Consider the following 15418-nt stretch of genomic DNA (forward strand, 5'->3'; position numbering starts at 1 on the left):
TTTACATTTCCCTGCATTTAATAAGCCTTTGCTACTGCTGCAGTCTGCACGTAACAGAAGACACAGTACAGCACAGGCCTCTTCTAGTCCTTATGTAAGGGTAGACACGGATGTGCAATTTTTGAAAAACAAAACTCACAAATACGGAGTATACCTTCCCTCCTTTCGTGACGCCGGTCATGTGACTGTGATGTCCGTTCATGATCATGCCTTCCTTTTTCTCGCATTGGAGAGCGATGTCTTGGAGGACTTTGCTTTCTCTGAGGAGAAGACAGACAATGCGATGGATAAGGAGAGGCAGAACGTCGTAAGGATGGAGTTAACGTCCGCTGGTAGGACGGGGAAGGAGTTCTTTTCCGACGAGGAGAAGGAGAATGCCTCTGGATAGAGGATCCTGACTGTGAGGATGACGAGTGATGTCTAGAGGACAGAGGAGAATGGTGCTGTGCCGGGGAGGAGGACCTAGTGTGAAAACAACAAGACACTCATTCAGGAGTTTTCAATTCCAGACAAGGAAAAATTTTAAAAATAAGATGGAATATAAACTAAATACTGGAAGTACAGGTAATAACTAAAGATACATTTTAATTCACAATACTGTAAAAGTACAAGGGCACTGGCTTTTAAAGATATAACTGATCTACAAGTCAAGTGCAAACAAGCTCTAGAAGAGATCTTGGCGATAGATCTATAGCCAGCACCTTACTGAGCCAGCATACTCCCTAGCTGCAGTCTAAATCTGTGTCCTCATGCCCACAAGTACAACAGACGGTCACCATTTCAGAAGAGCACAGCCAATCAGAATGCACAGTTGTGGAGCCCTGGCCCAGCTGCTACATCCAAACATAACTCTTGCACCTAAGGTTCAGGGATCACTACAGAAGTAGGAATGGAAAGATTCTAAGAGCCAGAGATTGTGTCTCCTAGAAATGTCAGAAGCTACACCTATAAAGTCTCACCAACATGACTGCCTATACATTAGCTTAACAAGGATGACACCAAGAGACATGTTGACATGGATGAGGGGTGAGTTCATGAGGCTTCAACCCTAGGCAAAGAACTACAGGCAACTAACAAATACTTGAAGCAGGAGAAATAGTCTTCCCTAAGGAAGAGCATACCAACTGGTCATCCAATACCAAATGGTCAGCCCTGAAAATAGACACACAAGTAACATTATACAGACTAAGAAGGTCATATTATGTAGTTAGGAAACAGAATGAACACACGAACACACACACACACACACACACACACACACACACACACACACACACACCCCAAAGAAAAAAGGGCCATGAATTTGAAAGAAAATGGGGGAGAGTACATGAGAGTTTGGAGGAAGAAAATGGAAGGGGTAAATAGTGTAATTATATTTTAATTCCCAAAATAAAATTTAAAAATCAAAACAGGAACGACTGCCACAGAACTGCGGTTCTGAGTTCCTTTCAGGGTTACAGTTAAAATTGATGCAAGTGGCCCTCTCCAGGCTTGGGCTTAGTTTCTGGTGATATGGCTAAACACACGAAGAAGGTTGGAATCATTGGGAAATATGGGACCCGCTATGGTGCCTCCCTCTAGAAAATGGTTAAGAAAATAAAAATCAGCCAGCATGCCAAGTACACTTGCTCCTTCTGTGGCAAGACCAAGACAAAGAGATGAAGCTGTGGTTCATGCATGAAAACAATGACTGATTGAGCCTGGACCTACAACATTACTTCTGTCACACTCAAGTTTGCAATCCAAAGACTGAAGGTACTGAAAGACCAGTAGAAGAGATATCACATAAGACATGCCTATCCTATAATAAATGACTTAATTTATGTTTAAAAACAGTGATTCAAAGACTTTAAGCTTTTGTCATAAAAGTCTTAAGCTTGCTTGGTTAGGGTTACTCTAACATATTTTAAATTATATTCTGTTATGCTCATAGATTGTTCCCTAGCCCAACTGTCATCAGAGGGCTGTCATCCAGCAACTGATGGGACCATATGTAGAAACCCAAAACCAAATACTAGGTACAGCCAGGAGAACTTCTACAAAAGATGGCGAGGAAGGACTGCAGGAGCCAGAGGACTCACGGACACCATGAGAACACAGCACACAGAATCAACTGAGCAGGGCTCATAGGAGTTCACAGAGACTGAAGTGACAAACATCAACCCTGAATGAGTCTACGCTATGTCCTCTGCATAATCCTTATGACTGTGTATCTTCCTGTTCCCGTGGGACTCCCAGTAGCGGGAGTGGGGTGTCTCTGACTCTTACCTGCCCTTGGGACCCTTTCCCTCCTACTGGGTTTCTTCCTCCAGCCTTGATATGAAGGTTTGTGCCTAATTTTATTGTAACTTGTTGATGTCCCTGGGAAGCCTACTTTTTTCTTCTTTTGTTTTTAAAGGGAAACAAAAGGGAATGGATCTGGAGGTGAAGGGAGGTGGTGGGGGCTCTAAGAGGAGTGGAGGGAGGGGAAACTAGTAGGGAAGTCATGTATAAGAGAAAATAAACTTGAAAACGTTTAAAAAGAAAAAAAAGATTCAAGAGTATCTATAATATTCTTTGATGGCTGGCTCAAAGAATACACACACAAAAATTCCAGTAATTAACCCACACTATCTTTTAAAGACATAACATGTAGCCCATTTCTATTAGATCTTGGCATCTACAACATGAAGGAAAACTACAGTTCAAGCTTAAGATAATCAAACTAACACATTAAAGCCAGAGCATTAATCGATCACCAAATAATGGTTTTATCATTTTAGCCATATTTTCTTCTCAAATACCCATTTAAGTTTCAGAAAACTGTTGATTTAAAGATGTTACACTTTCTTCTTCACTACTACTTTAAGAGTTAATGACCAGCCAGGCATGGTAGCCATGGAAGCACTTGGGAGGCAGAAATAGGTGGATCTGAGTTCCAGGCCAGCCTGATCCACAGGGTGAGTTCCAGGAGAGTCAGAGCTATAGAGAGAGAGAACCCATCTCAAAAAAAAAAAAAAAAAAAGGAAAGAAAAGAAAAAAGAAAAAGAAAGAGAGGGTGGGGGAGGGAGGAAGGGGGAAAGAGGGAAGAGGGAAAGGGAGAGAGACAGAGAAGGGGGGTGGGGAGAAAGGAGGAAGCAGTCAATGAGCAAAAATCACGAAAACAAAAAGACTGCAGCTCCAGACAGGAAGTAGCAGCTATGGCTGAGAACCTGAATGGACCCTAATCCTCACAGGCACTGCTTAGATAAAAGGTATGCACTAAGCAATGAAGCCAGCTTGTGCTAGAGTACAGTAAAAATACATAAGCATTTCCACTGAAGACAGGAGGTGAAAATCCAGCCACCTGTAGAGCACAAACCTAAGTTTCTGCCATTTTGGTACAAAAATGGAGTACTTGGGTTTTGTTGGTGGTAGTGGTGGGGTTTTTTTTGTTTGTTTGTTTGTTTGTTTGTTTGTTTGTTTTTGCCATTTTAGCTTAGTTTTAAAAGTATTCCCTCATTTAATCCTGACTTGAACCCAATGAAGTGCATTATGCATATTTTGAAGCTGAAAAAAATGTTAGAGAACAAGTAACTTGCTTGGTAGAAGCAGAATCAAGTAACATGTCTGTCCTGTTCCTTTAACTTCAAAATTTTGGTATCACTAACAAAATTTTGATTACACTAAAACAAAAAAAGAAAAGACTAGCCACTTTCTTGAGAAACCCCACACCTGTCATGGAAAGTGAGTGTTGCATCCTTTCCTGTGGACTTCCTTTAGTTCCTGTATTAAAATCCTTCTGTGGAGAGGAGACGCATGAGGAGGCCAGAGCAAGACGTCAGCAGCTTCCTCCATCAATGCCTGCCTTGAGAGAGCCTTGGGAAAGGCTCCTGATGAACTAGGAGGTCGCTGCCTCAGCTAGGCTGGCTGACCAGGGAGCTTTCAGGATCCGTCTGTCTCTACCCCACAATGGTGGGGTTACAGACAAGTGCAGCCATGTCTGGCTTTTTGTTGGCACTTGAGAATTGACCTCAGGTTCTCATGCACACAGACCAAATATTCTTACCCAGCAAGCCATCTATTTCCTTAAAATCTTTTCCAATTCCAACTACTGGGGGTGGGGGTGAGGGAAGGAAAACAAGGTCTCTGTGAAGGATTACACTTTTCAAGGGAAGCACTAACTTTAAATAATTATCCTGAGAACTAATCAAGAATGAATCTGACTCTCATCAAATTTGTATTTCAAAAATCTTATAAACCAGCAAGATAATTAATACACATAAAAAAATCTTCAACGAAGTACTAGCAAGTAATTCATACAGCATTTTAAAGGTACACATATCCTGACTACATGGATTTATTGCCAAAATGCAAGTGTGTTTGGTTGAATATTTTGAAAAATGACTATGCAATATACCACACTAACTGAAAAAACAAACCATACTCAGGAATACCAATACACAAAAACGTCTGACAAAGTTCAATACCATTGACTAACCTCAGTAGAGCTGGGCATGATAGCACATCCCTTTAATCTCAGCACTCAGGAGGCAGAATTTAAGGCCTCTGTGAGTTTAAGGTTAACGTAGCCTACATAGCAAGTTCCAAGCCAATTAGAGCTACATAGTGATACTGTATCTTAAATAATGATGATGATAATAATCAATAAGCCACTTATAAAAAGGTCACAGTAAATATATCATTTGTCAGACAAAGACTGAAGCTTTTCCTATAATACAAGGTTAAATAAGTGAGGGTGCCCTTTTTATTCAACACACTATGTAAAAATCTTAGCCAGAGCAATTAGGCCAGAAAAATAAATGTCATTAAAATGGGAAAGAAGAAAGTAAAAATGTTTGTAGATGATAGTATCTTGTATGTAGGAAACCTTGATTCTACAAAAACAAAGCAAAATCCTCTTTAGATGAATGAGTTCAGTAAAATTCTAGGAGAAATAAAGACATCGGCCATATTTCTACATACTACCATGAGCAAATCTGAAAAGGTAATTAAGAAAACATATTACAATGCATCCAAAACAATATACTTAGGAATAAATCTAAGCAAGGTAGCAAAAGACTGCTAAAAGGAATTAACAAAATCAGAAGCCAGTAGAAGGTATGTGTACTCAAGTAGGTGTGTGTACTCAAGTAGAAGGTGTGTGTACTCAAGTAGAAGGTATGGGTACTCAAGTAGAAGGTGTGGGTACTCAAGCAGAAGGTGTGTGTACTCAAGTAGAAGGTGTGTGTACTCAAGTAGACGGGTGTGTGTACTCAAGTAGACAGTATGTGTACTCAAGTAGACGGTGTGTATACTCAAGTAGAAGGTGTATGTACTCGAGTAGGTGTGTGTACTCAAGTAGAAGGTGTGTGTACTCAAGTAGGTGTGTGTACTCAAGTAGACGGTGTGTGTACTCAAGTAGAAGGTGTGGGTACTCAAGTAGAAGGTGTGGGTACTCAAGCAGAAGGTGTGTGTACTCAAGTAGAAGCTGTGTGTACTCAAGTAGAAGGTGTGTGTACTCAAGTAGACGGGTGTGTGTACTCAAGTAGACGATGTGTGTACTCAAGTAGACAGTATGTGTACTCAAGTAGATGGTGTGTGTACTCAAGTAGACGGTGTGTGTACTCAAGTAGAAGGTGTATGTACTCGAGTAGGTGTGTGTACTCAAGTAGGTGGTGTATACTCAAGTAGAAGGTATGTGTACTCAAGTAGACGGTGTGTGTACTCAAGTAGAAGGTGTGTATACTCAAGTAGAAGGTGTATGTACTCGAGTAGGTGTGTGTACTCAAGTAGAAGGTGTGGGTACTCAAGCAGAAGGTGTGTGTACTCAAGTAGAAGGTGTGTATACTCAAGTAGATGGGTGTGTGTACTCAAGTAGACAGTATGTGTACTCAAGTAGACGGTGTGTGTACTCAAGTAGAAGGTGTGTATACTCAAGTAGAAGGTGTATGTACTCGAGTAGGTGTGTGTACTCAAGTAGAAGGTGTGTGTACTCAAGTAGAAGGTGTGTGTACTCAAGTAGACGGTGTGTGTACTCAAGTAGAAGGTGTGGGTACTCAAGTAGAAGGTGTGGGTACTCAAGCAGAAGGTGTGTGTACTCAAGTAGACGGTGTGTGTACTCAAGTAGAAGGTGTATGTACTCGAGTAGGTGTGTGTACTCAAGTAGGTGGTGTATACTCAAGTAGAAGGTATGTGTACTCAAGTAGACGGTGTGTGTACTCAAGTAGAAAGTGTGTATACTCAAGTAGAAGGTGTGTGTACTGAAGTAGGTGTGTGTACTCAAGTAGAAGGTGTGTGTACTCAAGTAGACGGTGTGTGTACTCAAGTTGACGGTGTGTGTACTCAAGTAGAAGTGTGTATACTCAAGTAGAAGGTGTGTGTACTCAAGTAGAAGGTGTGTGTACTCAAGTAGAAGGTGTGTGTACTCAAGTAGAAGGTGTGTGTACTCAAGTAGAAGGTGTGTGTACTCAAGTAGAAGGTGTGTGTACTCAAGTAGAAGGTGTGGGTACTCAAGTAGAAGGTGTGTATACTCAAGTAGAAGGTGTGTGTACTCAAGTAGAAGGTGTGTGTACTCGAGTAGGTGTGTGTACTCAAGTAGAAGGTGTGGGTACTCAAGTAGAAGGTGTGTATACTCAAGTAGAAGGTGTGTGTACTCAAGTAGAAGGTGTGTGTACTCGAGTAGGTGTGTGTACTCAAGTAGAAGGTGTATACTCAAGTAGAAGGTGTGTATACTCAAGTAGAAGGTGTGTGTACTCAAGTAGACGGTGTGTGTACTCAAGTAGACGGTGTGTGTACTCAAGTTGACGGTGTGTGTACTCAAGTAGAAAGTGTGTATACTCAAGTAGAAGGTGTGTGTACTGAAGTAGGTGTGTGTACTCAAGTAGAAGGTGTGTGTACTCAAGTAGAAGGTGTGTGTACTCAAGTAGAAGGTGTGTGTACTCAAGTAGAAGGTGTGGGTACTCAAGTAGAAGGTGTGTATACTCAAGTAGAAGGTGTGTGTACTCGAGTAGAAGGTGTGTACTCAAGTAGGTGTGTATACTCAAGTAGAAGGTATGTGTACTTTTAGATTAGAGATTTATTAAGCTGCCTACACAGATGAAAGCAATCTACAACCAATGCCTATCAGAATTCCAATAGCTTTTTTACTTTTACAAGAGAAAATTTTTATCCTAAAGCTTATATGGAAACCTAGCAGAGCTCAAATAGCCAAAATAAACTTTTGAAAATATTGAAGTTGGAGATTTCGCTCTTTCAGAATTCAAAACATAGTACAAAGATATATTTTTAAAAGCACAATATTGTCATATTTATAGTGACCTTCCTAAATAATTTGAATGCTATCTCATATCCATATGCTTGCCAATGGGAGCACATACAGAACCATGCACTCGAATGTTTTGAGTGCTCAGAAATAACCCCGCAAACATATGCTCAAATGATCTTCCACAAAGATGCCAGAATCAATTAAAGGGGAAAAACAGTCATTTTAACAAACACGATGGCAAGCGAAATCTCCACATGTCCTTTCAAATGCACACACCAAGATGATATCCCCCCACCAAAAAAAAACAAAACAAAAAAACCAACAAAACAGTGGAAAACTTCATATATTGGACTTAGCAGCGATTTCCTGAAGAAATCTTTATAGGTCTGAGGCTATAATAGTACTATTTAAAAACAGCCTAAAGGTGAAAGCAAACCAAACGCTCTCCATGGAGGAATGAATAAACAAAGTATGATGTGTGCCATATGAAAATTCTGCCATATATACAGTATGAATGAGCGGTGCAGACATTACACTAAATGAAGTATTCCAGGGAAAGAGTGCATGGTTCTTCTACTTATGAGGAACCTGAAGTCATTACATCACAGAAACACAATCAGAATGGTGTGTCAGAGGGTACAGTGTGATGACTGCAGTTTCAAATGTATAAAATGACATTATGGAGACCTGTCTCACACTGCCATTCATACATGCAACGCTATACATCTAATAAGGTTATCATTTTCAATTTTCACTTACAGTAAATACACTAGAATAATTTGAGGTTAAATAATGTATAACTCAGGCTGGAGAGATTGCTCAGAGCAGAGCACTGACTGTTCTTCCAAAGGTCCTGAGTTCAATTCTCAGCAACTACATGGTGGCTCATAACCATCTATAATGAGATCTGGTGCCCTCTTCTGGTGTGTAGGCACATGCAGGGAGAATACTGTATAAATAATAAATAAATCTTTTTTAAAAATGAATAACTCATAACTCATTGTGAGAACTGTTAGATTTAATACACATAGTTGAAAACAATAATTTTAAATAGCTATCCGCCTATGCCCCAGAGCTTCTTGATTTTACATGTTGACCAAGCAGTTCTACTTACCTTGGCTTATCTCTTTTTTCTCTTTGCCTTTCAAATTCTCGTCCTCTGTCCTTTCCATCTCTTGGTTTTTCTTCTATCCTGTCTTTCACTTTATACTTTTCTTTGTATTTTTTCCCCAGAATGATGTCTTCTAGTATAGGAGGAGGTGGACTGGGAGTCCGTGGCCCTTTCTTTTTACTTTGGTTGCTTTTTGAATTCCTAAAGGTACACAAAGCAATAGTTAGAGGTCTTGGTATTTCTGGAACCCCACCCAGATAACTGTAAAGCGCTTTTTAAGAAACAGCAACAATTCTTTTCAATCACTTGCCCTTTTACTATTCTGTATACTAATAACCAATATCCAAGGAAAAAGGAAGAAGGAACAAAGAATTTATTTACTGTTTGGTTTTTGAATCAATGCTTGTTAGGTATATCACTCTATAGAGTAGTTTCTAAGAGAAGCTAGGGACAGTGGAAGAGTGATAGGACAAGCATAACATTATAAAAACAACTGTTAAAGTTGCTTTTACAAAAAGCTTATGGAGAAAAATAGACAAAAACTATCACTAGCTGTGGTGATGGATGCCTGTAACAGCCCTTGGGTGGCTGAGGAAAGACTGCTGTGAATTCAAGGCCAGCCTGTACTTCACAGAACACTAGGTCAGTCATGACCACAGAACAAGATCTGTCTCAAAACACTCTCCCTATAAGAAACCAAATACAGAATGAAACATTACTATAAAAACATGACTATCATAAAGATCTTTAACACACTTCAATACTTCTGTGCCTGTCCCTTTGAATATCTAGCCAATTAAAACTACATATTCATGTAGAAAATGAAGCTTATCTTATATAATATACAGAAATTAATTCAAACTGGATTAAAGACAGAAAGATATAACCCAAAATTTAAAATTCCAAGGGGGGAAAAACATGAAAGAGAATAAACACTTCACTTGGCAACGATTTCTTGGCCACAAACCTACGATGCAGAAAAGACGAGACAAATGGGACTTCAACAAGCGGTCTCAAGCACAGGGCAGAAGTGATATTTGCAAATCATTCAGAGGTGATCACAAGTATTTTTACTGTTATTGCAAATCCACATTCTCACCCCATACACCAGCATTTTCTACAGTATTTCATTTGGAATGAACACAGATAAAATGCAGGCATTTGTCTACAATAAAGAGCAACTTAGGGAATCATGCTATTAAAAGCCTCACAGTGTAGGCCTACCTGAAACAGATGCTCGAAACTTTTTAATCAATTTCACAGTCACAAGTTTTGATCATAGTAAAGAAGGTACAATTAATTACATCACCTAAAAATGGCTTCCCCAGTACTTTTACCAAACATCCTTCTAATTCTTTGAATCTCATTTAAGAAATCATTACCAACTCTGAGATCACATAGATGGTCTTCTAAAATTTTGGAATTTTGCCTTTCATGGCTAAGCAGTCAATATCCTGTTAAGTGATTTTGATGTACAGACTCTCATTTGGCCTTTTAAATATAGTTTTATGTGGCTTTAATCCCTTACATATTTAAACCTGGTCAACTTGGCTTTATATGTGGCACAAAAGCTTACTTGAACCCCATTTCCATGTTAACATTCTTTTCCAGTGATCTCTATTTCAGAGCACTTACTGCTTTTGGTAAGAAAGACAAGGCGACTCAAAACAATTGTTTCTCTATTCAGCTCATCTGGCTTTTCTATCTGATACTTGTAAGACATTATTCTGTAAGCTTTATTTATTTTTACAAAGTCCAGGGACTTTTTTCTTTTTCAACACCTGCCAGCACCCAGTGAACTGTTCAAGATGAAATGCTGTCTGTTTTATCTCATCACTCTTCTGCATGGCCTGCATCTGTGTGTGTCTCCTGGTCTCTCAAGTCAAATTCCTGTCATTTCCATCTTTCTACCGTTCCCATCCTTCTGTCACAATCGCAAATGTGTCTTCCAGTTGAACATTTTTCTTTTAAGTCACATCATTCTACTAATACCATATTTAACAATCTCAGTGTACATAAAACATCTTTTCTCCCCTAAAATGTCTTTAAATGTCTTCTTCCATTCTAAATCAAACCTGTCAATGCAACACTCTTATGAATGTGGTACATTTATGAATCTAGTATCTATATTTATTTCTGCTTTCTGTGTGGACACTTTTGAATACGCCATCTGCTCCCAGGATTTAGTGTCATCTTAGGATTTTAAGGAGCCTCTTTGTTCATATTTCTGGTGCAGTTTCATTGAAGCTTCTTTCATATGACCTGGAATTCTGCAATCTCAAGATTCACTGGATAAATGACTATAATGGATGGCCTAGTCCTCAGAATTCCTAGTCATATTTAAAAAGCATAAAAGCATTTGAATTATGGTCAGCCTTCAGAAAACTGAGCTCCTTGGTCCATATCCCTGTTATTAGTGTAGACAGATCAGCCTCTTACAGCAGTAAAGAGAGTCCTAAAATCTGATGACTGAATCTTTGCATCTTGCCTTCTACCAGCAACCATTGTACATTATTTATGAGAGTACAGAAACTTTTATGTACAAAATGGTAATAAATGTCGTTATTTCTAAACATCTGCCCACTTTAAAGAGACACAACAGGGGCTGGAGAGTTGGCTCAGTGGTTAAGAGCACTGTCTGCTCTTCCAAAGGTCCTGGGTTCAATTCCCAGCACCCACATGGCAGCTCACAACTGTCTGTAACTCCAAGATCTGACACCCTCACACCAATGCACATAAATAAAAAAAAAGGGGGGGGGGACACAACAATACTTGTTATTTGTGCTAAGATTTTATAGATGAAACATGGAGGGACTCTTGGCAAATGTCTTTCTACATCACTGCACATAGTGTAGATGAGCTGAACACTCACTATCTCCCTTCTGGCCTAGTGCTGAACCATACTCTACTCTCTGAAATGACTCTTCAGATTTCCATCCTGGCTCCTGGACACCACAGAGCTTCCGAGGTGCAACATCCAGTTACTTCCCTTACACATTCCATTCTCTCAATTTCTTCAAAGCCCAAGAAAAGTCCAACACGGTCAGAGGGTGCATGGTTAGAGGCCCACATGTGTGGAGGCTCTAGACCAACCTTGTGTGTCATCCTGTGAAGGCTGCCCACCCCGGCAGTTCACCGATTAGGCTAGATTGGTTGGTCAACGAGTTCCAGGGTCTTTCCTGTGTCTGTCCTTACAATCAGGAATTGCGAGTGCGCACCGCCATGTATGTGGGCCCTCAGGACCAAACTCAGGTCTTTACACGTACAGGCCAGCACCTTAGTGACACCCATTCTGATTCACTACACATGACTGCTGTGTTAAATCGCTAACATCTTAGGATTTAGCTACTACCATAACCAGAATCGTCTGACAGAACTTACTAAAATGAGGGCAACACCAATGTGTGCTGTATGTGTGGGTGTGTGAGTGTATAAATAACTACAGAAGAGGTCATGAATTCAAGAGGTGATGGGAGATCATGAGAGGACTTGGAAAGGGCAGAGGGAGAAATGGTATAAACACAGTGCATTCATGTATGAAATTCTCAAATTTAAAAAGTTAATAAAGTTGGAATTTCTTCATATCACCATTAAAAGCACAGAGCTGACAAACAAAACTCTATTACACTGCTTGTTTTCCAAATGAAGGACAGAGATCAGGAAGATCCTTTACCATCTTAAAGTCTATTTAGCAACACTAAAGCAATACACACCTCCTACTTGTGGCATAGAGCCCACTGTCTACTCTTAACATTTTTAAATCATTCTGTAACTGTTTTGAACAACTTTAAACATATTTCATATTTCTTATTATAAAAATATCTATACAGAAAGCATCACTTGTGTTAAGAAAGCAAATGGTCAAAACAGAATAAATCTGTGATTATAAATCATTATAATACACATCTCCAGATATTTGTCATACTAGATCTTACAATGAATATCAAAGAAAAGGCTGATTTAATTTGCCTAATTACATCTTTTCAGTATGCTAACTTAGAAAGACCAAGGAGTCTGTGTGTCTGTCATTCAGTTTGATTGACTGCAATGGTTGAAATAGCCTACTCAATTTTAACAGAAATTCCAATCCTTGAGTTTAATGTCTCCCAACAATTTATAATATGATTCAGCAATGAAATTAAAGTAGGTTTCCTTCAGGTTACAGATGTAGCTCAGTGATACAATGATTACCTAATGCTCAAGGCCCTCATTAACTGCCAGCAAAACACACACACACACACACCACATCTAACAGATTCAATGCAATGTAATGCTGCACAAAGATTGACAAGGTAACTCAGCAGGTAAAAGTACTTGACCTGAGTTTGACCCTGGGGGCCCATATGATTGATGGAAGGAGACAAAGACTACTAGAAGTCAGAAGCTGTCCTCTGACCTCCACATACGGTGTGCTGTGGTATGAGCACACCCACCATCTCATACACAATAATAAATATTAAAAATAAACACTATACTTGCACAAAGTGTGTTAGTACACATCCCTGTAATCCCCATACTTGGGAAGTAGAGATCAGACCTGCTATCAGTTCCAGAATGCTTTAGAGACGAGCCTGAGCTATGTAAGACTGTCTGAATTAAAAAACAAAATAAATAATGTTTTACAGGACCTTCTCTCTCTATTTTTAAAGGCACATCTTAAGGTACAAAACATACTGGAATTTATGAAACAGATCAATTAAATCAAAGTGATAAAATCCAAATCAATAAATCAAAGGATGAGCTAATAATAAATAAAATGGTAAAATATATTAAAAACAGATTAAAATTAACACTTTATATCTAAGTAGTTATTTAAAAATTCTATGAAGAGAATAAATGTCAAAGAATGCATAGACAGAAAAGTAAGAAAATAAGGGCTGTTTGGGTAACATAATTTGTTGGACAAATGGATAAGCTGAGGGCAAGCTATATAACTCCTAGTGAGGCAAGAAAAGAGCAAGGCAGGACAGCTCACTCCCTCCTTCACACCCTTCATAACACCTCTCAATCCCCAGGAACAAAGAGAGGACTCAAGAGCATTTGTTGGAGGAGCTGTGGGAAGATGGAACAATGAACAATCAAGGTTTCAATTTTCAAGCTTAAATTTAATAAAGATTGTAAAACACACATGCCACCCTTAAAATATAAGGCAGACAGCAATTAGGACGCAAGGAATCTACACAGATTCTGATAGGGGAATATATTATGTAGAATAAGGAAAAATGGGGAAACCTAACAGAAAATTTAGAATTTAAGCTAGAGCCTGTAGGATTGAATATAGAAATTAGGCAGATGGGACAGAATTAAATAAAAATATATTGACAAGACAGGAAAGGTCAAAACATAAATATCATTCTTAAGGAATCTGAGTTTCATTTTAAGAAGAAAAAAGTTTTTCAACAGTATAAAAATTAATGAGAATTGTTCTTTTTAGATTTCTTTTACAGCATCTACAAAGAGGATGGGCTGAGGTATGCTTGTTCAGAGGAGGACACCACATTACATAGGCAAATACCGTAAGTGGAGTCTGAGTTGTGACCTGAAACCAGGAGATAACATGGGCTTTTACTGTAGATTCAACTAAACAGGATTTGCCAAATAATCAACATGAGGGTATGTTTTTAGTTAAAAAATAAGTATATGTATCTTAATTCAAACTTACATAGTAGAGGGATATTTAAATGCCTCCTGTCTTGTACCTGATGTTCCTTAATGCAATTCCATTTCATTATTTCTATTTTTATTTCTTTAGCTGATGACTCTAATTCTAGTCAATACACATATTGCTGGGTAGAGACTTTAAAACATCTAATAACCTGACATATAAGCAAAGTATTAAGTAGAACACTCCCTGTATATAATGCTTAAAAACTGAAAATATGTAGTATAAATACTAAACATGTTTAAAATGTTAAGAAAAAAATCTACCTGAACAAAAAAAGTTGCAGGGTATATTTATGTTCCAATTCAATACATAAAAATAGTACTTATTTTGTAAAAATGATATACACTGGCTAAAGTATTTTTTTAAAAAATCAGCTGGGCATAGAGTCACACCCCTGTAATCCCAGCACTTAGGAGGCAGAGGCAGGTGGATCTTTGTGAGTCTGAGGCAACCTGTGAGTCCAGGACAGCCAGGGCTACCCAAGAAACCCTGTCTTGAAAAACCAAACAAATAAAAAAAACCAAACCAAACAAACAAAACCAAAAAACTCCATAGGCATACATACGACACAAAACCCCAGAGTTAGAAAACTCTAGTGTGTGGATGTGACAGGGATATTTGTTCACTGTCTCTATAACTTTAACTCTAAGAAGGAAAGAGGTTAGACGATGGTATCAGAATCACTTTCTACAACCAAGTTAAGTAAGCAGTTCTGTGGCTGAGATCACCCTGCTGACCTCTGCTGGTCCAACAGTGGAGAAGCTACCACAGCAGCCTTCCGCTCTTTCTTGCCAGCTGAAGATGGCTTGGGGCTGGACTTTCGCTTTGGTGATTTACTGGACTTTCTCAGAGAGGGTGATGGAGACAATTTTGATCTAACCACTTCTGGGGAAACCTGTCAAAGTAATTTGGTAAGTCAATTCAGAATCTCATGAAACACAAAAAGCACGTACCTTAAAACAGTTACAGGGGGAAAAACTGAGAAAAAATTAAAAGACAGAGCAGTCCCCCCACTGACAACCAAGTCTACTACCTCCACAACTCATGCTTATAACTCATGTTAACTAAACTGCCCTAACATATACAGATACTAAGAAAGCACTTTAAAGTTAAAAGTTTTCAAATTTTCCTCAGGAAAATCAGAAATTATTTCAAAGTGAATTCTATTTCCATACCTTAGAAAAAGTAGACAGGGCAATCTAGAAATATCACAGGCCTGATATGGGTAGAATCTCCATTTTGTATCAGGCTGATTGGTACAGGCAATGGAGTGTCAGTTTGGTTCAACAGCAAAAACCCTTTAACTTAAAAGTCATGTAAAGATTAAATGATTAATCTTTTATGGTACAGCTGATATGTGGGGAGCTGACCAACTTATCACCACCCAAGCAGGAGCTAGGACACAGCATGGAGCTCA

General features: G+C 38.9%; 1 protein-coding gene across 4 annotated transcripts in view; it reads right to left on the reverse strand.

Annotated features, from left to right (window-relative positions):
- The window catches only part of ZC3H13 (zinc finger CCCH-type containing 13), a 67465-nt gene that overhangs the window by 25448 nt on the left and 26599 nt on the right, over positions 1 to 15418 (reverse strand). For all 4 annotated transcript variants that reach the window (XM_084767443.1, XM_084767442.1, XM_084767441.1 and 1 more), the window contains exons 7-9: positions 14739 to 14896; positions 8340 to 8537; positions 155 to 462 (exon numbers count right to left, since the gene is read on the reverse strand). In XM_084767443.1, the coding sequence (XP_084623569.1) occupies positions 155 to 462; positions 8340 to 8537; positions 14739 to 14896 (664 nt within the window). The remainder of the gene's footprint in view (positions 1 to 154; positions 463 to 8339; positions 8538 to 14738; positions 14897 to 15418) is intronic.

The sequence above is a fragment of the Acomys minous genome, assembly GCF_964271855.1.
Source record: "Acomys minous genome assembly, chromosome: 18".
Lineage (NCBI taxonomy): Eukaryota > Metazoa > Chordata > Mammalia > Rodentia > Muridae > Acomys > Acomys minous.